We start from the raw sequence: 25,180 nt of genomic DNA, 5'->3' as shown, positions 1-25,180 counted from the left end.
AAAATATATTTTGGTTGATCTTTCTATCAAAGTTGATTGTTCTTTCAAGACTTATTTCTTGCAACGGAAGCATATGAAGTATCTGAAACTTAATTGGATGATGCTGTCAAAAAAAGGGGAGATGGTAGAGTATTGTATGCAGATGCTAAAGTTGCTGATTATGTTATAGTAAAGATTCTGAAGATCTTGAAAGCATCAGTCTAAGGGCAAGATTGTTGGGTCATAAATTGGTTAGACTGACGCATATCAAAAGGCCATGACATGATCAAGACTAAAGTAATGTAAACGAAGACAAGTTGAAGAACTACATTGGTGTAATACCGAAATCCCTATGAATTTCGGTTAGGCTGGTCTGAAGTGAAATAAACAAGAACGAAGCTACAAACCAAGGGGGAGATTGTTGGGTCCATATTTGGTGGTTTGTACTTAGTTATATGTTTATTGGGTTTAGTATTGGGCTTGGGTTAAGGTTGTTATGTAAACCGAGAACACTAAGGTGTTCTCGGTGGGCTTTGGGCTTTACTTGGGCTTGGTTGTTAGTTTCCCTATAAATACATCTTATTGTATAGGGTTTGAAGGTGGTTCACGAGAGCAAAAAGTGAGCAGAACTAGAGAGGTTGTTCATTCTTATTATTATTCAAGTATTGTAAGTGCTTAAGCACCCGACGTAATCAATATACGTGTGTTTTGAAGCAACTTAGTGTTCGTTTTCTTGTTATCACTTGTGTTCTTGAATAACCGAGCACTGGTATTTCGCACCAATACTCGTTTGGTTGGTATCATATTGTAGTGATCCAGATTCGGGACTTACATTTTCTTTTCAACTCCTTCTCCTCACTTGGCACGCTTTTCGAGACACCAAAACTTTTGGCACGCACTTCGAGGAAAAACCGGTTCGTCGGGGCAGTACTTGCTTCTTATTCGGGATGTCGGGGAGTGGCACGGAAATCGAGGTAACGGGCACGTTTATCGAGGTTTCGGGCACGTTTATCGTGACGGATCGAGGGCACGCTTTACGAGGTCTAGAGAGAGAGTGAATGTGTGAATTTTGAGATGTAAGGAATGAATCCCGTAGCTGCCCTATTTATAGCCAAAATCGGATCCCATCGCGGTACGCGATGGGTTCCCTGGCTAGCCCATCGCGTACCGCGATATAGGCCTGACCAGTCACCACTAGACCTGTCACGTGTCGCCACATGTCACCACGTGACAGGCTTGTGCCACGTGTTGACACGTGGCGACACGTGTCGTACGCGTTGCCACGTGGTCACACGTGGCGACAGACGCTGCCACCGTGTGCCACGTGGCACACGTGTCATTATCTGTCAGACACCCCATCGCGGTATGCGATGGGTGTCTTTCTTGACCTCTCGAGTAGCGCGATGGGTCAAGAAGACAGATTTTTAATTTATACCCCTAGAGTTTGGAAATTGGCAGAATTGGTCCCTCGTTCCTCATGGTCTTCATAAGCTTCAGAGGATGGTCTTTATGTAGGGCTAATTTACTTTTTGTTTTGCAGGGCTTGCGTCACACAAAAGGATAAGCTTATGAGGATGGTCTTTATGTGCTTCTTATGAAGGAGAAAACTGTTTGGATGCAAGTTAGGGATAAGATCGGTACCTGACCAAGGTGGTGAATTGGATGTATATGGTAGGGTGGTATGCATATGTTAATAAGTTTTTAAAATATTTCGATACTCGGTATTCCCAAATAAAACCAGCAGCGGTACCGAATTTCCCGATTCCGAAATTTGAAAATATTTTGTACCGGTACCAAAATTAATTGGTTCGGTATTTTCGGTTCCGTTAGCTAGTACCAAATGCTCATCCCTAATGCAAGCTACTCTTTTGAGGATGCAATAATCTTCGAGATCAAGTAAATGGAATTTGATGAATAATGTTGTTCCTTGTTTTAAACTTTTTTTTGTTTTGTTATGAACCTTGTTCACATGACTTGTTTTAAACTTGTTTCTTTTGGCTAATATACTAGGTTTTTTCCATCATAAAGAATCTTGTTGGATAAATGGTTTTTGATTTTGAACTTGTTTTAAGCTTGAATCTTTTGACTAGTACACTATTTGGTTTTTTGTTGCTATGTCCAAGAGCTAGGGTTTGTATCGGATTCGTATAATTCACATGTTACCATGTTTTTGGTCTTTCGGTCAATGTGGAATCCCTAGCATCTTTAAAACCCTGAAGAATAGACATTGTTGCCCTGCTAAGAGAATAAAACGAAACAGATAAAAGACGAAAAGGTTGAAGATTCAAAAAACAAAAACAATAGAAGCACCAGAAGTATAACAGAAATGTGTTATGACCTTCAAAAGGTGCAGTATTTAAACAAACAGAACATTAATTATCATTGAATGGTTCACAAGCCAAATGATGGTATCTTATGCTTGATGGCAATTCTTTTACATACAATGATAGAAAACAGTTATGTTATATATAATAATAAGTTAGTTATGCACGAATTAGTTTCCTCAAACCCATAGTCAAACTCTATCTTTGATATTACAATATGGGTGAAACTACGGATGAGCATAATCGGTAGTTTTTGGTATCAGTACCAGTACTTTCCTAATTTTGCATGAAATAACGATATTGATCTCATCCCTAGGTGAAACCATAGATGTTTAATCAATCACTTCAACATCCAACTTTCTTTCATCCCAAACAAGTTACAAAATAAAGCTAAAATATCAAATTAGACTTCAAAAGCAACAAACAACAAACATACCTAGTAATAAATCCCGCCAATAGCAAAACTATTTGCAGGGTCTGGGGAGAGTGAGATGTAGGCAAACCATACCCCTATCCTAAAGAACAGAGAGGTTGCTTTCAAAGAGACAAATTACACTTCAAAAGCATATATCAAAAATCAACATGACAACATTAAACCAATTACTATGTATAAATACATATTGACTGAAAAACAAAATCAAGAAGCAAGTTTTAAATGACACTCAATTAATGCAAGTATACAAACTTTATATGACCACACCATAAAAGATTCATACGTTTATAATACACATTGTCATCTAATCTTGGTTTAAAAAGGTGAGCCGCGGACGCACTCTAAGCATGAATCTCTAGAGTTGATCTAAAAAAAATCTATATTTTGGGAAAAGCGATAGAATACAAAAGGCAATCGGAGGCGCACTTCATGTAGAAATAGGCCGGAGATAGCAGCAGCTTGTGCTCGTGGTGTTGCAGGTAAGGTAATTGGAGCTATTGTCAGACTTACAAATTGTAGGGGACATTGTTGTTGTCGGAGTTGCAATGATGAGGGAGGAAAGAAACAGGAGACTTATAGTGTTAAAAAATAACTAATATTATTTATAAAGTGTATTTAGTGTATGGAGAGTTTGACAAGTCATAGTAACAAGCAGGGCCGTCTGCAAGAATTTAAATACCTCGCCGAGCCAAAATAAAAAGGCCCATAGGCCTTAACGAAAATTTTTTATTCGCTAATGTACATGGATAAAACTTTTATCGACCAATTTATTATAATCAGAAACCATTGTAAACATGTAATAATCTCATAAACCATTACAATAACCTTATTTTTAACACCAAAATACATATATATGTAATATGTATAAAAAAGTTTGTGCCCCCAAAACTTATGTGCCCCAGCCGATGATGCGATTAGGACATCCTCTGAGCCTCCATTGATAACAAGGACTATTCTATAAAGTAACAGAAAAACAAAACAAACAGATAAATTGACTAGACATATTTGTTATTTTACTTGTGTCCTTGTCTTTTTTACCCCTTTTTTTCTTGCCTAAGAAGCTTTAGTTTTTCTTTTACTATTTTTGTCTTTGATTTTGTAATTTATATTAGTGTATATTTTTTGGGTTATACATCTTTTGTTATTTTAATTACTAAAAAATGGTAAATGTATATTGAAACTTTTTTTAGAAGGACTAACTAAGTAACGTCAGATACTCCGTACGCGGTCTCTATTGGTTAAAGGTGTCCCGAGCCGGCCATGAGTCCGGACCGACGGAGCCCCTAGCGGTCTACCAATTGAGGGATTCCCCGGTTAAAACCCGACCCCCACGCCCGCCAAATGGCACGACAACGAGGAGCCGGGAAAAAGCGGGTGAGATCATGACTCGAACTCTGGCAAGTCAGGGTCATCCCTCATACCTCCTATATAAATTGGTGATGGTGAGGTTTGAACCCTTATCTCTCACTTGTAAAGTGAGTGCTCTACCATTAAGCCACATTAAAATGAAACTATTTATAAATATTTTATAATAAAATAACTACATTTTTGTTATAAAATATTTTTAGTTAATTGGGTGTAATCATGATAACAATGACTACTCAATAAAAACGACTAAGTAGTACACAGAGACAATGACTAGATATAATTTTTATTTTTATTGTTTTCTTGTCTTGTTTTGTCCTGTTCTTACTGAATATGTGTTTCAATTTTATTTTTTACTATCATGGTCTTTGAATGGTAATAATATATTTCTAAAAATTATGTCTATTTTTTTGTTATATTATCTTTGTGTTTTTCTATTACTTTATAGAATAAGGTCACACGAGTTTACCTGAATTCAGGTTCCCACAGCTATAAAAAAACCTTACCAAAATTTTATTAAAATAAGATATTTTACCTTGCCACCATATTCTCTACGAGAAATATCCTCGGGGGCAATGTATGCATGGATGCCAACTGCAAATTTCGGCCTCGAGTGTAGCAGAGATGTCTACATAATAACTAAGACATTTAAAATATCTATTTCACTTACAAATTAAATTTGACCATGGTTATTACATGAATACCTTTTGAGTAACCCAAAATCACAACATGAATAATAAAAGTGTTTTATTAATTTTCCTTTTATATATAAATGTTCTCTTATAATCATTATTTTAAAATACTTCATTGTACTACCGTTTAAAAAAAAGAAAAAAGAAAGTTAATTGTACATCGACACATATAATTGAGCAAGTCGTTTAACTTAATTCACATGGTATACTGATATTAGAAAGTAGAAACTCTTTTCCTTTAAGCCAAAACCCAACCTCCTTTCCATTAAACCTCAATAGCCTCCTTATAAATTCAGTCATATTTCATTGCCTTCTTTGCCCAACTCTCCTCCTCTCTTACATATTTTCTTTCAATCTTCAAGGTAATAGAATAGTTGTACATATTAAATCTTGTGTTATTCTTCATTCTTTGTAAATCTTCTTCTTATTTTTTTTAAAATGGTCATAGAAAACATCACACAATCATGTCTAGAATCCTATGTAATCCATACACCTCGGTGTATGTGGTTGGGGAGACAAAGAACATAAGGTTCTAATTTGATCTTTAATGGTAACCTTTTTTGGCTGAGATGTTCCTCACCCTAGTGTACTTCATAAAGGCAACAAAAGAAGTCCAAAATGTTTGTGTTTTAGTCAAAAATCAGTTTAAGGATAACGTAACCAAATCAGTTTAAGGCCCCAAAAACTCTGTCAATGAAGGTGTCAAGAACAAACGACCTTCCATTGATATAAAGTGTAACCGTAACATATCTCACGCTGTTTTCTGATAAAAATTCATGTAACAACACTAAGCAGCCATGTTGTTTACATAATTCAACACCTGATTACACCTCCTTTGTAATTTGTTTATCAATTTCATTTAACACCCATTCTTGCTGTAACATTCGTTATTTTTCAAGCCCGAAATTTGACCCATTTGAAAATTTTTATTATTATTAACCGGACGTTTGTTTATTTATTAAAACCAATAAGTTATTAGTTTGGTTGGTCATTGATCATTTATTTAAATTACACCACTCGTAAATGTTTCGTTTATTTAATAAAATATTTGAACTATCCAACTTGTGCGAAAATCTTCAATTCTATCCTAACTTGTTAGCCATCCAAACCCGAAGGACCATTCTAAAAATTATTAAAAATATTATTTTAAACCATCTTCTTCTTTCCCCACAATCACCGTCGAGCATCCCCCCTCCTCATTTTCTTGAACTATAATTTACGGGCTAAATGAAGCAAATTGATCTTACCAAATCATCTAACAACCATAAACACATTTAACCGACAATTTAATTGTGGAAAACACCAATCATTGACAGCTAATTCGTTAAAAACGAACCGCGGCCAAAGTTGACCCTAAACCACTATAAATACTTTAACATATTTCGATTAAACTTGCCCACACCACCCTCACTACATTGCGACCTAAACCCCTAAACTAATTGCAGTAAACAAAGCCGTCAATACCCGTTTAAGATCAAAACAGAGCCGCGCCTCTTGTTCTTCGTTCCCCGTCAATTCCGTCACCATAATAGGTAATTAAACTATGCATTGAGATCGGATTTAGCCCAGAAACATTAACCCTAAATCAATTTTAACAAACCTTAAACGATTTAATCAATTTAAAATCCTAGGGTTTGTGTTTGAAATTGGGGAAGAACCGGACCTGTATTTGAATATCAAGTTCCATGTTGTTATCAAATTTTAGCGCTGGCCTTATGGTCAGCGTGTAACATCACGTAAAATTTGGGCCAAAAATGTCAACTTTCAAAGTCAAGGGACCAATTCTGCCAAAATTTAAACCCCAGGGACCAAAAATGTAATTTATGGTTTCCTGACCTATCGCGGTACGCGATGGTCAGAAGAGACACCCATCGCGTGCCGCGATAGGGTTGTCTGACACGAGTGACACGTGTGCCACGTGGCACACGGTGGCAGCGCCTGCCACCACGTGGTAACACGTCTGCCACGTGGAACGGTGGGCTGCCACGTGTCGACACGTGGCAGGTCTAGGCACTGACTCAGCAAGCCTACATCGCGGTACGCGATGGGCTTGCCAGGTGACCCATCGCGTACCGCGATGGGGTCCGAGATCAGCCCTATAAATAGCGGGTTCCGGCTCTTCACATTTGCACATCAAATTTCACACGTATACTCTCTCTCTAGCTTTCTCTCACTACCTCGAAATACGTGTCATTGATCCGTCTCGATAAACGTGCTCAGAAACCTTGTTTTCCGTGCCAGTTACCTCGATTTCCGTGCCACTCCCCGACATTCCGAACAAGAAGGAAGTGCTGTCCAACGACCCGGTGATCTCCTCGAAGTGCGTGACAAAGGTGTCTCGAGAAACGTGTAAAGTGTGGAAAGGAATGTTGATCAAGTGAACGTTAAGAAGCGAGTGGCGTCGAAGTGCTGCCCGAGTGTGAAGGGTATTAATAAAGCCAAGCAAGGTAGGCATAATGCCCGACCAAAATAATAATAAAATATTATAACGGCTTAATGCCCTAAAGTCGGAATTATACTCGATGATTATAGAAGAGAGAAAATGTATAACAAAGAAAATAAAGAAAAGAAAGATGAAAATATATATGTGAATATATATATATATATATGATTATTCTTTGTTATAAAATATATTATTTAAGTGTAATGAGTATACTTAAATAATAAAGAAAATACGTTTCTTAAAGAAAAAGAAACGTCGGGTTTTTAAATATAAACTAAAGGTTTATAAAGACTACTTTATAACTAAAGGTTTTAAAGTAAAAGAAATAATGAACTAAAGGTTCAACGAGATGATAAGACTAAAGGTCTTAAGCCGGATCGTGTATCCGACTAATAAATGTTATACTCGTACTATAGGTGCGAGATAGCAAAGGAAAGACTAAGGACGGTGTTGGAAGCCGATCTCATTGAAAAGGTGAATACGCCCCACTTTTTATAAACTTGTTTTCAAACAAACAAACGTGTTATGTGTAAAACTTTACATGAGGCTACGTGTCTCTATAACCATTGTAAATAAGAGTATAAACCTAGCCCTCAGACTGTGGTATACGTTTGTCTGGATCCTTACATATGTGGTATGCGGTGGGCACATCGCACCACGCCTGGTCACGACCTCCAGCCACGATGGGCCTGACCAAAGTATGTCCGAGTGAGAATGACCTTGTGTATATTTATGGTACCTAAGTATGCCGAAACGCTGCGGTGTTTTGCGGAGGTGACATAGTGTAGAGACTCGAGTTTATGATGATTGTTTAAACTTGATTATTCCTAAGCCAAGATGGGCCGAGGCTTACGTGATCTCGAGGGGTAATTAAGTAAAGAAAATATGTTAGCGTCAGCATATTCACCAGCATTCGTTGCTGACGTATTTTATTAACATTTTGCATGTAATCAGGAATAGAGCTTGCAAGACGAAGAAGCTCAAGTATCCGATGGCTCGGATAAATTTATGTAAATATTAAAATATGTTGGTTTTGTAAAACTTATAAACAAGTAAACTTAAAACGAGACTGTCGTCTCGTTCTTTTGTAATGTAAATATTTATAAATAGATCCTTTGTTTTTATAAAGACTTCCGCATTAACCCGCAACTCTGATTTATTTACAAATATGGTACCAACTATGGTTCACACTCCTAGGCCTAGAATGGGGGTGTGACACAGCGCATGTTTCACAAAAATGTATACCGGCCTGGGGCGCGGGTTCAAGTCCTCAGGCCCGGTTTTTGTATTTTTTTTAAATGTTCTTTTTATCAAATTCTTGACTTTTTTTATGCATATAAATCATTAAATAAACATTATTTTAATAAACCAAATCTCGGGTTATTGTTATTTTTCACTTCTTAATTAATCATATATGTGTGAGTGTGTGTGTATATATAGGTATAATTATTCGTATAACAAAGATGATATTAATATTTTATTTTTTATACCGTTCGTTTAATAAACCGAACAAATGAGTTATTAATGATCGAAGAATAAACTTTCTTTCCCCGCTAATATATCTATTTATATTATAAAATAATGGTTATTCATCAAAGATTAATCAAACCTAAAAGTTATAATAATAATAATAATTTGGCTAAGTAATTTATAAACAAATGACATTTTTATAAATATATATTGTTATCGCTTTAATAATATAAGTACGAATATTTTATAAACAATTATATTTTATACAATATTAATTTATAATTAATCTTTATTAATCATAAACTTTAAATAAAATATGCTATACTCTCAATACCCGTTCATATCTCGTTTCTCTCTTAGTCATTTTGTTAATTTTTAGTATTTTCCAGTTATTACACTTGTTAGGATTTGACTTTGCTACCTCTCGAGCGCGGCGCTTATTCTCCTACCAATCTTAACGTATTTATTTGCTTATTATCTAATGTGAGTTTACATATCCCCCCTTTTCATCTTTTAAATTTTGGGGGTGACATGTATACCCTATTTACATTACACATTTTTATTTCCACATCTATTCAAAACACAATTCAATATATGTTTATGTGTGATTATTGCATGCTCTATGATAATGCTCTATGTGCTTAATTGTTTATTTTATGTTTGGTGGTTGGTATCTCATCCTCATCTAATATGATCATACATTTACCCAAGTACTTTGATTTCGTATCAATAAGAACGGGTCCACATCTATTTAGTTTGTTTACATTTTCATAAGAATTGTAATACTAATCATTTACATATGAATTGTGATTTATCCATATATATATATAACTAAAACTTATGTATTCTCACCAACATTCGCATTGACAAACTTTATTTTTATACATGCTACAGGTACAAGTAATTTACCTTGTTCAAGATCGAAGAAATTAGTTTTACCTTAGGATATTATTCAAAATACAAAACATGATGTAATGGTTGTTTATTATTGAATTTGTATACTTGTTTAATGTTAATGAAATTAAATAATTATTGTTGCCTTAATTAGTGTCTTTTGAGCTACTGTCCAATCAATACGTTACGCCCCGGCATGTTCCGCCGCCTTTGGTCGAGGTGTGATACTTGCGTATTATCATTCCTAGCAATCTGTGACCCATTAAGAGCAATGGTTTCAAGCATATCTTTAAAGAAAGGTGAATTCATAACACTAAAAGGGATTTTGGAACTAAAAACAACACTTGTTTTATAAACAACAAAATTCTCACTCAAATCAGTAATTTCATTCAACTCAGTAACTTCAATCAAATCAACATCATCGATCAACTGGTAAACCTTTTAACACATTACTCGTATACCTACGTACATTTTCGGGTACCTTATCACATGGTTTTATGTTTGTATCTCCTTCTTTTGCGTAATGTGCTTTCATCCTCCCAGGCCTTTCATTCTTAAACTTCTCGTTGCACAACTTTAACACAAAACCCCACACGACATCTTTCTCACCTTTACGCTTTGCCATCTGAAGGGTTATTAGGGTTGCGATTGGATTGATATATTTGGGGGGTGTTATTAATTATTTTAATTCATTGTGCAACCAGCCAAACATGACAATTTCCATACAATGCATAAGGCTGGTAGGTAAAACTAAATCAAACCAGTAGGTAATGTTTGATCTTTGTTATTCATCAGAATAAATAAATAAATAAATAGTAATTTTAATAGTAAACTAAGCAATATTTAGAAAGTACAAAGATTAAAATAGTAACCAAGATGGGCAAGAATAAAAACTGGAGCTAACATTGTGTACGTTGATAGAGAAAGTGTACGTAACTATTTCAAACCATCTTTGGTTTTGGTAAAAATAATTCATTTTCATCTACGGGGTGTTTGGGTGAGCTTTTAAAATTGATTTTTTACTTATTTGATTTTTAGAAAGCAAAAACTACTTTTGGAAAACCCGAATTTAAAGTTTTTAAAGGAGATTTGTCAAACACATTTTGCTTTTCAACAAGCAAATAAACAAGTTTTAAAAGCTCACTCAAGCACCCCCTACATGTTTGTTCTTTAATAAAAACAAGAAAGAAAATATCACCATACTTATGAATTAGAGGCATTGGCGAAACAGTGCATTGCAGAATTTCCTGAAGCAAGTTAAGAAATTCAACAAACAAACATGAAAGTATAAACTCTTATATCACTTAAAGAACTTAAACGTGTCTGGTAAATTAATCACAAACTAAACAAAAATAATGAATGGCACCATCATTTTATTAAAAAATAAAATAAAAACATGTACGCGGAAAAGATACATAATTTCAGACTCTATCCTCCATGGCACCATTTCCCTACTATTTAACACTAAGTGTAGAATTGGGTTGGTCCGGTTGGACACACTAACCCTCTTATGACATCTTTGTATGCATGCACGCTAAATACATGAAAATCTACAAAGATATATACACAATTTCTCAACTCCATACAATGTGAATTTGATAGGAGTTTATACATTTATCAAATACTAAGCCGTGAAAACTTTATTTGAACACAATATTCTTTAAACAGGGCAATTTAATAGTTTAAACCGTGTTTCAATTAACTCATTCAAGTTTAAAAAGTGTTTCAATTAAATCATTTAACTTCACATTTTATTTAATTTATACGTTTTAACATGTTTTTTTTAGCATATTTCACATAGGAAATAATTTTAGAGGTACTATGTGCCTTATGTTCAAGGCTTGATGCAAAACTACTATCGAGTCGGGGGTCTCACCGGAAGCAAGCTCTCTATTCCTAAAGGGTAGAGATAAGGCTGTCTACATCTTACCATTCTCACTCTGCCATAACTTTACTATTTGTATGATATACTGAGTACGATGATGATGATGATGATATGAAATATTTTTAGCTTTTTTTATGTTGACATTAATTGATGACGTGGATTTTATTTTTTTATGTTTAAAACTTTAATATAAATAATGTTTTTTTAATATTTTAAATATAACTACATATAGTGCAAATTCCGTCCCCCGCATTTTATCCTCCATTGTTTTCTTGACGCATAAAAAAATCCGGTGAGGCTTGATTTGAAATTTTTGTTTTTTTTTTTTGCTTTTGGGGTCAACAAAGACTCCGTTTCCAATGGAGATTGATTCCATTTGAGTACGTGGATGGTACGTGACGGCGTTCTGTCGGACCTATTATAATACTATGCAACTGAACTTTCCGCGGGAAGTTTGTTTGTGTTTATTTTTTTAATAAATAGGCGAACATGAACAAGGAATTTCATTCGATTAACTAAATGAACGAACACGAACTAAGACCATGTTTGTTCAATTGTGTTCGTGAACGTTCAATAGTGTGTCATTTTATGTTCGTCAATGTTTGTTTGTTTAAGTTTGTTCATTAAAGACTTTTAATACCATAAAACAAAAGTACATATAGTTGTTCATGAACTGACGAAAATGACATTTGTCCGATCAAAGCTTAATGAACGAAAATGAATAAGGCATTGTTCGGTTCGTTTAATTTCGTCTAATACATATTTTTGACATGAACATTTTTTGCTTCAAATCCTGTTTGTTAAACCAATGCTACTTTATTAAAGCAAAAACTGCATATCCCTAAATCAAGGTATTCAAAAAGCTCCACAACCACCACATAGAAGCTCAAAAGCATAACCAAAAACATACAATGCACTTTTATTAAACTAAGTAAAGATTGTTGGCAACAGAGCCTGGTGAATCCAACTAAATCCGAAAGCCGAGCAATTGATTCGATTGGAAGTCCAGAACAAGACAAGATATTATAAACTTTAAAGACGGGTTGCGATACTCATATACATGTATATTAATCATAAAACCTTGTTATTTACAAAGTTCAAAACAAAAGGCCTGGCCCGTATACGTTTTTTGGACTCATCACGAGGGTATGTACTTTACGGCTTGTATGATTAGTGTGTGGTTAGTTAGGTACAAAAACTTCTCAACTGTATTTTATACGTTTAATAAGCAATGGCTTCCTTCTTTCCCTTGCTTCTGCCTGTAAACATGCAACAGGCTTAATCATGCACCCAACATTTAAGGAAAACATGCCTTACTTAACAAACCTTAAACACTACAACTTACCAACATCTTACTTCCCGGTTTCTTTCCTCTTTGAATGAAACTCAAAACGCGTGAACTCCCGGTTGGCTGATAAAGCCTTCTAATCAACTCTTGTACATGATTATATATGCTGCAGAACCATTGAAATTTTATTACAAAAAGTAACACAAATACCACTTGAAATTTGTTACAAAATGTAACAGAGATACCTTAGCCGATGCCTATTGCAAGCTGTGAAGAATGCAACAAAACCAAGTAAAATGCTCCTAACCGCATGAAAAATCTATAATGCGATAAGAATATATAAATAAAACTTTAACAAGCATAGTGATAATATAGAAAAGCAAAGGGAAATAAGTAGATAATTTTAAAGCTTAACCTGAGAGAAAAGATCATTCCAAAGGGCGCGCCACATGGAAACCTCATGATGGCCAACAGTTGACTCAGCAGCCGAAGCTAACTTAAATAAGCCACTCACAAACAGCCAGATGTCACCAATGAAATCATGCATTTGGTTAAACATGAATCCCACCAAATTTGATAGTCCGATAATAAGGCCAATTGGAGCATAAAGTATACCAAAGATGAGCCAGAATATCGGGCACAAGATCAATATCACTGCAATGGATACATAGTAAAATTCAAACTATAAAGTGTTGAATACTTGGTGTATATTGGTTTATGGCCCATGGGTCCATGTATAGACCTAATAGACGCCTCTAGGCTTGTTCTATACATGGGCCCAGTGGCCATAAACCAATTAGTAAAGCCAACGAAAGATTATGATCATACCAATCATCCATATGGTTGACACGACGAAATACACAGGAAATAGAATGACTTTAGCGAGATTATTGACTAGATTCCAACAAGTTGTGATCAGAATCCAAATGAATGAGCAAACATATACTCCCATCTGGATATACACCTGGTAAATGGGAAGAAGTACCTCGAGAATCACCATAAATGGCTCGGATAAAGGCTGTGTGAGAATTGATATACATGACTGCACGTTACGTGACATTTTCACGAACCACTTAAACGCCTTCTCAGAGTTATGCAAAAACAGCATGGTTCCTAGGTATTTGATCCTCGACACCATCTCCCATGTTTCTATCCATCCGAAAAGGGGACCACAGAGACGGGCGGCGGTTGCCTTCAGAAGCGGGATGTTTTTGTATAAGTCATAGAAACCAATGACAACTGTAACCACAGAAACCATCACATATAAAACTCGTGCTAGTGGGCACATCCACGGACGATAGATATGGCAAAATACCGGATAAGATTGGAAGAAAATAACCCAAGACGGAAGACCGGCTTCTAATAAAGTAAGCAATCTTAGATCAAACATAATTATTTGTTGTAGCTCAAATGGAAGATCATGATCATTGAAACGAAACAAAAGCAAAACGTCTTTGTATTGAATAGCTTCATACGTATGTTCATCAATAACACCATCAGCATTGTATGTACCATGGCAATCTAGAGCATCATGAAACACATCCTCTTCATATTTCAAACCTAACATAGAGTTTAGTTTGCTCTTCATAAGAAAACGCTCACGCGGTGTCCCGGGAAACCATGAATTTACACCATTAGCAGCTTGAGATATACTATCAAATTCCCATCTTCGCATATGCTTAGCCTCAATAGCAAGATAAGTATCAGTCTGCTCACAAAGTAAGCTTAATAAGTTATTGTTTCATATAGCCCGTTTAACCAGGTTAACCTTACAACCTAGATTGCTTTGCCTATTTATTATCCGGCTTTCCTTTGTTTTATGTGTAATTCTCTATACAAACTCTTAACAGTAGTCTCTGATTATCATTATAAATTTACATAAACCATAAAGTAAATAAAGAAATAAGATGAGAGATTAAGCACCTGAAGTTCATTCAAGTAATTGATCCCACGAACATCTTCCCACGCCACTTCAAAAACAATAAATCCATATAAGATCCTATGCGATTTGCTGTTTGCAAACAACGAATTCCTAAGTTTCTTGACAGGTAGCAAAGCCTTCTTGTTTGTAAGTATTGCAGCGTCGATCACCGAGTACCATTTTCTTAGATTTTTTGACTCACAAGTCTCTTTTATACCCTTTCGTGTTTTTGTGATAGCGAACGGTGACATTCGAGACTGAAAACATAACCAAAACAAATCAAGACAATAAAAAGAAAACAACTGTTAGAATGTCTAAAACATTTAATCATTTACGCAACCTTGGTAACCATCAACTGCCACAAGTGCGCAGGCCGTGACACCAAGTCTTCCAGCCATGGTCTATTATCCACCAATACATAAAAATTCTTGCTATCAGGTGCTAAAAAGAGGCTAAGATCTGAAAGATATGATTGCAAATCTCTGCAATAAACAATAAGATGATAATATAAACATGAAATGCAATAACTGATGTTAACATAATAACATTAAGATCCAAATCAGCTGGTAACAACAAATTTGATCTTACATCAGTGCCATTTGTTGACCAAACCGAACCGATTTAGGGTTTGATCGGTTTCAGTTTTGGGTTAAAACCAGTTTCTTGAATGGTTTACGATCGGTTTTTGACCGGATCTTGACCGGTTTCCGTTCGGTTGACCAGTTCGATACCTGTTTAGGTAGAGAAAATTACAAACCAGTTCTGAACATACAGTTTCAATCGGTTCCAAACCGGTTTTAACTAATCGGTTTCAAACCAGTTCGGTTTTTGTTTGATTTTCAGGTCAGTTTGGTTAACTGGTTTTTATTAAGTTACAGAAATACAACAATTTTGTATCAAATTCCAAAATCTACCTACTGTTTATCAAACAATATTTCATTACAAAGTTTGACCAAGTCAAAATTGATAATAAATTGAGAATATTAGATGATATAAGATTCATACCCTAACTGCAGACTGGTTAAAGTGAAAAAATGTCGAGTACTGTTGCATTCCTCCATATAAAGCCTGCATAAAGCTCAAAAACACAAATAAATACATAAATTAAAGCTCAATTCCAAAACAATTACCACAAATCATAAGGATCTAACAACAATTATACTAAAACTTATAATAAACTATACAATATACATCCAATTTAATTAATTCACGAACACACATGTAAATAAATTAGTTTAAAAAGAATTAACAACCTGATGGAGATCAATGAAGGATGAGAAGAACTTCATAACAATTAATGAATTAACCGATCACGCAACGCTTATCGAAGCAACCGTCATTAAATAACGTACAGTTAACCTTGATGTTGACGTTTCATGTAGTATGACTACTTCCATACCGTTCATATAATCAAACACTATATATATATATATGTGTGTGTGATCTTATTATTATTATTATTATTATTATGGATTTAAGAGGGTGGATGAGTTGGCGGTTTCCGGCGAAGACACGTAGAAGACGAGCAGTTCGGAGAGTAGTAGTTGTATTTAAATATTAATGGAAAGGGTAGAGATTACTGTTTTGGAAGTTTAAGGACTGAACGGTAATTTCAGCATGGGGATCTGAGACGTGTTTCCGCCTGTAAGATATATGTGATATCCGCTGACGTGGAAAAGGTTGGCATGAGAAGTGGCCACCGGATAATATTGGACCCAGCCGCAAGCAAGAATTCACATCTTAAGTTTATTTCTAGTCATATCATCAATCATTTTATTTTATATAGATTATTTTATAACCGTTCTTTTTTTCTTTTTTAACGACCTACAGTTCTACAAAGCCGGCCAACCGGGTCCTTCAATGGTAAAAGTACATTCACAATCGTGATCACACATAAGGGTTGGTAACCTGATCCGTTATTAATTTCAGAGAAAACTCACGGCCTGAAGCATGAATGCTTATTGTAAAAAAATCGATGACTCGCGTATGACATTTTGTCACGAACAATACCAAAACGATGAACTCCCATATAGAAAGTAAGTGGTTCTTGATCGTAAAAACATTTGACCTAATAGTTATTTTTAATAGTCATTGACTAAATTTAATATTTCACTAATTATTAATCTTTAAAGTTTTATGTCAATAAAAGGAGAAAGTTACATTTAGGCGTAGTTTTTATTGTGTATGCGTCGATACTTGACACAAAATTGACCAAAAATTGTGGTAGAAGACTAGAACTCTAGAAGTGACCAACCAATAGTATTGTGATATGTATGCCTACGGATATTGGCTACAAGAGTTAAGAAGATATGCTTGGATGTGTGACATAGAACGAAAGCATAAAATTATAAGAAAAAAATTATAAATTAATTGATATAAAACAGAAGCCTAAATCACTACATGAAGAATTCTAAATCTAAAAGGTATTGTTGAATTTTCAAAACAACAAAGTTGGTAACTGATTATTAAAATTAACAGTGTAACGCCGTAAATAAACATGTAAACTAAGACAATTAGTGATTTACGTGTTTTACACTATGAAGGTATAAATTATAAATAATACAAAGTCACTAAAACTAAGAAAATTTTGAAGTGATAAAATCGAGTCCCTATTTCCGAAATTTGAGTCAACCCGCCTACGGATTTTTGTCACATGATCCGGTTTGTCAAACTTTTACATCGCTTATGGATCTCGTAACATTATGCTTGTTTAAAGTTCAGATCATTTTTTTTTTCAAGTTTTTTTTCAATATCGATAATTTAGTAACTCTTTGTGTGCCTCTTTAGCTAGTCCAATAACTTTTATATCAACTCCTTGTCAATAAGGCAGGTAGCGTATATTAAGTGGATTGTAATCTTTTGTAATGATTAATTTGGAGAAAAAAATAAATTCAAAAATCAGAGAAAATATCAAATAAGAAGTTTGATTATTCTAAGAAGGCTAGGAAAGAGGGTATTTTTGTCTAATACCTTAATATTGAAAACCCACTTAATTTAATTTCAAAAACCCACTTAATTAAAACTCACTTGAATTTTCACTTATCTCCTACAACCACCACCACTCACCGCCATCACCTTGCCAGAAAAGTCTTCGGAAATTTCTTCGGAAAATAAAACACTATGAAAAACACAATAAAAAATACACAATGTAAAAAACACAATGGAATAAACACTATGAAAATAAAAACACAATGACAAAACACAATGAAAAACACAATTAAATTACATAATGTAAAAAATACAATGCAAAAAACACTATGAAAAAATAAAACACACTTGCATAACACAATTTTGTAAAACACAATTTTGGTAAAACACACTTTGTAAAAAACCCATGAATTTTTTTTTATTTTTATATAGCAATATGGTACTCATATAAAAGATAAAAAAACACTCGTTATTATTGTGAAATTGTTTTAAAAAAAAAATACCGTATAGAAAAGTTATGGGCGTTTTAAAATGATGGGGGTTTTGACATGTGTCTTGCATGTGGAGCGAGAAAGTCAACAAATGTGTTATCCCTATTATGTCCTTACCCTTGTTTTACATTTGAATGATCTCTCTAATCTAATCTCAACCATTCAATTTTAAAATGAATGAACAAAATTATTTCCTGTCCTTCTTAGGAAAACTAATATTCTTATTATAACTCAACCCTCAAAAACCAATCACTATATAAAAGTACTAGGTTAGAACCCGTGTAATACACAGATTGATAATAAAACAAAAACAATAAAAGAAATAAATTTAATAATATTAATAATTACAAACATTGATATATTCATATAATAGAATTACATTGAACAACTTTTATATCACAAATCAACATTTGACCACAAACAAACGCATACATTTGGCCAGAGACCAAATCAACATTTCACTGCTATTATATATATAATTAAGTTAATTAAAATAGCTATGTTACTATAATTTGTGTTGAGATGTACAAAATGTGTATGGAAAGTGTATGCATTATATTTATTGCTATTTGCTCCTAGAAGTCATAACACTAAAACCTTGAACCTGAATTGTAATTAGTAAATAACTGAACAAAAAATAACTACTAAAGTTCATCCAACCATGAATATATTTTGACATACAAAAACGCTAACTTAAAACTGAATAAATAATAAAAAAAATTCAAGCAACTCTAATATTCATAACTTACTAATTACCAGACTGATCTAGCAAGTTAACAAACCAACAAAATCTCATGAATCAACTAACAGTGCATCGAAATATATGCCAGCCACATATATTTACAAAATGTTATAAATGTGACCCATATTGATTAGTGTTAGTTACAAAAGAGTTGTTATTGCTGTCCTAGTTAGTTGTCCTAATAGTGATGGCCCATGACTTCCAAATTTCACTGCACTCACGGATTTTGTATTTTGTTACTGGCATCCAGATCAGTAGAGAACAATCTAACTTCAAAGCAAACTGATATAAACAAAATAAGACATTTAGTTTCTTTCAATAGGAACTGCTAAACCAGCATCAAGTACATCTTAAAAGTGACCCGAAAACCTAATACACATATGTACAACTGTTTTTTTTAATATCCAATAATTTATTTAATTTTGAATAATTCTTATGATGTGAAGTTAAATAGTTAGCCATAAAATTTTTATGTTTTATCTCTAGTGAGTAGAACGAATTTGTTACTCTTAACAAAATTACAAAAACAAAAGAATTATTTGTGTTGGAAAAGAAGTGCTAAACCGACATCAAGTACATTTTCAAAACTTTCCCAAAAACTGAATACATATATGTACATATAAAATTTTTAAATATGACCACAAAAGTTGAATATGATTAAAATAAAAGTGTTCGGTGTTCAATGTTCATACCTGAGACATTCGAGGTCTCAAATGTGGGTTTCGTTCGATGCACAATGTGGCATGCAACGAACCTCTCGCTCCAAGTAGTTGTCTCTATGTTGTGGGTCAATCTATTCATCAATGGCGATCTCGTCAATCAACCATCACCACTTTGTGCATATTTGGGAGCCATCATAGCATTAGACCGAAACCTGCCAAATAGTCATAGTTAACCAGATCCATACCCATCTCCAAATACTCATAGCCAACACAAACTAAATAACCAAGTCTTTAAATATAAGTGTACACCATACCAGTATTTTTGAACAAAACTATTTATGATATGTTGGTTTCACCATAAGTAAACATTGACCAAAATTTGGTCAACCGCATAAAAAAAGTGAGCTTTGATCAAAATAAACAAAACTGTTTAGAACATATAAAAAACATAAAAATAAACATAAAAAAGAGGGAACAAAGTGATCATGAAATAAGAGATAAAGACGCAATTTTAAAGAATAAAACGCATAAAAGTACAATATTTAATGGATAAGAGGTTTAAAGAGGCAAACTCATGTTATTATGAAATCTGTGAGCTTCTCAAGCCGAGTCTAAGTTTGAACCTAGAGAAGGGTATATTAGTCTTTTTTTACCTGAAAGCACTGTAGTTTTCTTACAATAAATTCCACAAAGTCAGGCAAGAGTTCATTAGGTAACCGTTTCTGTCTAGTCATCCCCACCGCTGTGATGGCATCATTAGCTTCAACCTACAAACCTAACAGCGCATTCAATTGCATAATATAAATTAGTGAATAAATTAAGTGTGTGAAGATCATAAGAAAAATCCAGCTTAGACTTTTTAGCACTGGAGTATTGGCTCTTAGACTAAACCTAAAATATATAAAGCATTTTGATAGGTTGTGGATGGACACCAGTTTGAGTTTTTTAAACAATTCAAGTTAATTAAATTCAGATTTTTTCTTTTATTTATTTTTTCAAAAACCATGACAAAATCTACAAACCAACCGTGTTAATTTTTTCAAAAACCATGACAAAATCCACAAACCAACCGTGTTGTACGATTGTTGCAATATGCCAATACGATGAAGGGTACTGACCTTTATTGCTGCAATAGTGAGAAGACGAACTGAAAAACCGTAATGACTCAAGAGATGATTGATGAAGATGAGTATTGTGAAAATAATTAGATACTATTGAAAGGAAGGATGACGATTGCTGAAGGACTGAAGACGAACGGGGCAATTGAAAAGTTAGGGTTAAATGAAAAGAGGTTGGGGGATGACTTTTTGTTAACGACGATCCTAATGAGATCGAGGTTGTTGCATTAATTAAGGATGCTGAAATTTTGAAATGCCATTTATAAGATTCAACCTGAATAAACACTAATCGACCCCGGGCAGATTACGGATAATCTGGGGTTAAATAGATGTTTCCCACGAGGGTTGTGTCCGGCAAGATGGTTATTCTTCCGATGACCTGCAAAACAGACACCGTGAGCTCGTCACTGAGAAGGGGGGGTACCTCCTTGTGACCACCCTTCGGTGTGAGAATCAGACTAGATTGTTCTTGAATATAAGTGTATATTAAGAGAAATGACTAGAGCAGATATCAGATAATATATGGAGATATAAGATAATGATACTGTTCCAATGTGTTGGAGTATTTATAGCCGAAGGTAGGTTTCCAAGCAGGTACAGCCGGCTGAATAGTATTCCTGTTCTACCAACTGTGGGCTACGCACGTGCCATGCTGATGGTTGGTGGGTAGGCAGCGGCTGATAGTGACCAGGCCGGCTGTGTACTATTCCTTTTCCACCAACTGCAGGCTATGGACGTGCCCCGACAGGGGTTGGTGAGTAGGCAGCGGCTGATAGTGACTTTAAGTACTAGAGCGTGCTGCCCGTCGTACTGTTGTCAGTGAGCTGTCGTAGCTTTGGTCAGATCTTTTGTCCATACCTTGGCAGGTACAGTACAAAAGATCCTCCAGTATCATACGGACTGGCTCATTTGGGAAGCCGGGAGTACTCCCGGCTTTGGGCGGGAGTGTTCCCGGCTTGCTCATTCCTTCTTCAGGTGACATTACTGAATTATTTGAGAGTTAGTGCCTTGTGCGTGTAGCCTTGCTGTGCGGGTAGCCTTCCCTGATGGCTAGTATCCGTAGCTGCGGGAACAGGCGGAGTATGTCGACCATTGGGAGGCGTTTCCTGCGGGAGCAGCTTGCGTACTGCGCGTAAGGACGTCGCGTCTCTGAGCATGGTGGGTCCTGCGGATCCAGTTGGTCTTTGCGCAGACGTCTCTCTTTAAGGTGAGTCTTGCGGGTCTAACCGCGCAGACGTCCCTCTTTGAGGTGAGTCTTGCGGGTCCGACTGCGCAGACGTCTCTGTTTGAGGTGAGTCTTGCGGGTCCAACTGGGCTCTGCTGGGACCTACCTCTTCACAACCCTCGTATGGATGCCACGTGGCATAATGAAGCTCTATTATTAAAAGAGGTTGAAAATCCAACTGTTTATTAGATAGGTAGATAGATAGATAGATAGATATCTAGTCGCAATGGTTATTCACGTTAGTTTCCCCATTAAGTATTTCTTACATTTCTTGTATGGCTACTTTTAGTTGCCCCTATTATTAACAGTATCTTGAATAATAATCACAAAACCAATTAAAATTTCTTTTTATTCTTCGCTTATGTTTTCTTGGTAACTTTTTCATTTTAATCCGAATTCTATAAATAATAAGGCACTTGTAATCAATCATTTTCTGACAAATAATTGGAAGGGTATCAATATCATACTATTGGGAAGCATGTGCTGTGGACGTATGTCAACTTTGTTATTCGTCAAATGCATGAAAACAAACAAATCCCCCATGTTTCCACCCTCATTCCTGTTTTATTTCATTTCTTTAATTATCGCAATAATAGTTATGCATAGGATCCTCTATAGTCAATTCACCCTTCTATCAATTATGTTCGGTTCTCAGTTTAAATTTGTTTCAGATGAGTTTTTATAAAGTTGGGGTTCATATTCAAATATAAAATCGGATTCAAAATATATATATAAAAACAAATCGTAATTGAAGAGATATGGTCCCAGATCCAAATCAAACCCGGTTCAAGACCACATCACCAAAGGCCAGGATATCGGAAGGAAGATGCCAGAGGACAAACATTCAGTGTTCAAGCTTTAATTTTCATTTTTGTACAGATTTACTCATTTACATGATTAACCTAAATTAGAAAGATGCTTATCATCCTTTAACAAGTAAAGGATTTAAAAATACGATAAAATGTTTCAATTTTATATAACCATGATGGAAAATGCATACACTAGAAAACTAACAAATATAATCACATTGATTTATCAGAACCATAAAAACCACAAAGGCAAACTATAAACCATTTGGCTTCTATCTAAATCACAACTGTTCTCACCCTCTTTTAATCATATAAGTGCCAAATCATCAAAGCTCGAGGTCACACAGTCCGAGCTGCCAGCTGGTACTTTCAGTTAAGAGTCGGTGGGTCCAACCCGTAGTTTTTGAAGTGTCGCAAAAGATTCTCTCATGGCAGTCATTGCTTCAAAGAACCCTGCGCATGATGCCAATGCCACAGGGATTGGCCTAAGCATCTCCTACATCATACCATACCAACAATTTCGTTTTCACTTGCGATTAATGATAATCTTTAGTAGTTTAACGCTTTGCTGAAGACATACCCACCAGACGGATGGTGGCTCTTTAAAGTTTTGAGTCCATTGAATATCTGCAACAGATGATGTTAGAAGACCATAATCACTCGCAGCCATCATTAATAATCCGAGACTTGTTTCTGTAAATATCAGGAAAAATATAAAAATATTAGCATAGTGATTATTAGATTTCGCGCAAATGCATGTTTACACGATATAAAACTATTAAAAAAATTGGGATATATTTATACAAATCATTATCACTTAACTGTAATAACTAACCTGATATTCTACTTCCACAGGAATACAGTCTAATGAATATGGTTGTTGAAGACGGGCTATAATTCGGTCCTGTAAATTAAATAAGCAGTAAATGAGAAAGCTCCATACATGAATCGCATTAAACATGCTCACAGGTCACACACATATGGGTGTTGATAGGGTTTATTATTTAGGACGGGTTAGTCGGGCTTTGTGTATGATATTGTACCCGATAACCGACCCATGTCACAATCGGGTTCAGGTTTGGACATGTTTGCTAATTTTAAAAATTGATTGGAGAGATTCTAACCGACATGTTGTTAAGAAGATTAATATAATATAATTCAAGACAAGAACATAACCTTCATACTATTTGGAAAGTTATTGTGAATTCACGAAATCTTGAGAACAGGCCAAAAATAGAACCGATGTAGTTCGTGTTATTCAGGTTAATCGGTTCGGGTCATTCGGGTTTTTGATGTTGAACAGTTTAACCAATTACCCGAACCTAATAACAATACGTTTTAGGGTTTGTTCGGGTTGGGTTAATCGGGTACATGTAAAATCAGGTAGGTCAGGTTAATCAGGTGCAAGTAAATTCGACAGGCCTAGATTAATAGATATATACTTATATAGTGATTTTATTAAACCATAGCCATATGATGATTAACATAAAAAGTTGCACGCCAAAATTGTATTTAAAAAATGTCTATCAAACTATTAGGGAACTTTACAGAGTTTATTGGTATTACCCATTTACCCTAAGATAAAAATATTAAGAGAAGGCACTAACTGCATTACCTTATTCTGGATAACATCTTTTAATATTGTAGTGATCCTTGCTTAAATTTCTATTTTCTTTTCCATTTCACTCACATGTGTCAAGTGTGCAACATTCTTATCTTCCTGAAAATCACAAATAATATGTTTAATTGATTTGGTCCCAACTGTCAACAAATAGAATCGGTAGCTCAAAAAACATTAATTAAGCTTTCACTTAAAGAACACAACTAAAATAATATAGATCTTGCAATAAGATGAAAATGCAACTGCAAAGATTAACAAAAGATTGACAACTTCACCTTGCGACCTTCAAGTTCAACCTGCAAATCTGCAATTTTTCTTTGCACAGAGGTAAGTTCCCTCAAGACTCGTATCAACTCGTCAATTTTTTCACCACCAGAAGATAGATTCTGCAAGTCTTCCTAACCATAAAGACAGTAAAAATATTAGCAAACACGCACAATCTAATGTTCAATGATCTATGCAGCCAATGTGGAGACATATCGGATATCGGTCAAGGACTAATATTTGAGATATCGGTTATCGCAGTGGGATATCGGAAATTTTAATATTACGCAGAATGTATATATATAGCAGTTTAACCTTTTGCAACTTACAAAATACTGAAAACTGTAGCAAGTAGGAACTGAATAAGACTTAAAACACTAACATTAAACACTAAAAAATGTCAATTAAGACTTAAAAAACAGATTGGGAAAATCGGTGGTATATCGGTCAAATATCAGTCCAATTTCGGTCAATATGGCCGATATTGTCGGTACCGATATTCATTCTGTTAGAGGTTCGAATCCGATAACCAATATAGCAGCAACAACGACTGCATAGTCAATGATATTAGAAACTGTTGATGACAAAATCAAATGATAAAATAATCATTCATTCTGTGATCATAC

The 25,180-nt window shown here is 34.8% G+C and overlaps 1 protein-coding gene and 1 long non-coding RNA gene across 3 annotated transcripts; both read right to left on the bottom strand.

Annotated features, from left to right (window-relative positions):
* Window positions 1-12,345: 12,345 nt before the first annotated feature.
* On the bottom strand, window positions 12,346-16,343 carry LOC143575487 (uncharacterized). 2 transcript variants are annotated; one of them, XM_077059851.1, is made up of 9 exons: window positions 15,948-16,343; window positions 15,700-15,762; window positions 15,035-15,176; window positions 14,697-14,951; window positions 13,602-14,481; window positions 13,189-13,427; window positions 13,019-13,092; window positions 12,831-12,939; window positions 12,346-12,744 (listed from the first exon to the last, which is right to left on the bottom strand). In XM_077059851.1, exons 2-9 carry the CDS (start codon window positions 15,753-15,755, stop codon window positions 12,688-12,690), a joined length of 1,812 nt encoding a protein of 603 aa, XP_076915966.1. In that variant the 5' UTR covers window positions 15,756-15,762; window positions 15,948-16,343; the 3' UTR covers window positions 12,346-12,687. The 2 variants fall into 2 exon arrangements, with proteins under 2 accessions (XP_076915966.1, XP_076915967.1); XM_077059852.1 differs by lacking the exon at window positions 15,948-16,343 and having other exon boundaries at window positions 15,700-15,885.
* A 6,546-nt stretch (window positions 16,344-22,889) lies between these two features.
* LOC143575503 (uncharacterized) lies at window positions 22,890-24,764 on the bottom strand. The gene is made up of 4 exons (XR_013142772.1): window positions 24,566-24,764; window positions 24,285-24,389; window positions 23,250-23,573; window positions 22,890-23,165 (listed from the first exon to the last, which is right to left on the bottom strand). It is a non-coding gene; the product is annotated as an uncharacterized LOC143575503 (long non-coding RNA).
* Between the last annotated feature and the right edge of the window lie 416 nt (window positions 24,765-25,180).

This window comes from Bidens hawaiensis, unplaced genomic scaffold (assembly GCF_021521415.1).
Source record: "Bidens hawaiensis isolate Kalapana, Puna unplaced genomic scaffold, B.hawaiensis_p1.1 tig00027525_1, whole genome shotgun sequence".
NCBI lineage: Eukaryota > Viridiplantae > Streptophyta > Magnoliopsida > Asterales > Asteraceae > Bidens > Bidens hawaiensis.
Note: the sequence above shows the minus strand (reverse complement) of the source record. Positions and strands in the feature narration are given on the sequence as shown.

Coding starts and splice junctions, on each gene's coding strand:
- LOC143575487 (XM_077059851.1), bottom strand. CDS start 15,755: ATGGAGGAATGCAACAGTACTCGACATTTTTTCACTTTAACCAGTCTG. Junction 14,482..14,696: donor ATTACTTGAATGAACTTCAG/GTGCTTAATCTC, acceptor CTTTGTGAGCAG/ACTGATACTTATCTTGCTAT. Junction 13,428..13,601: donor GTCAACCATATGGATGATTG/GTATGATCATAA, acceptor TATCCATTGCAG/TGATATTGATCTTGTGCCCG.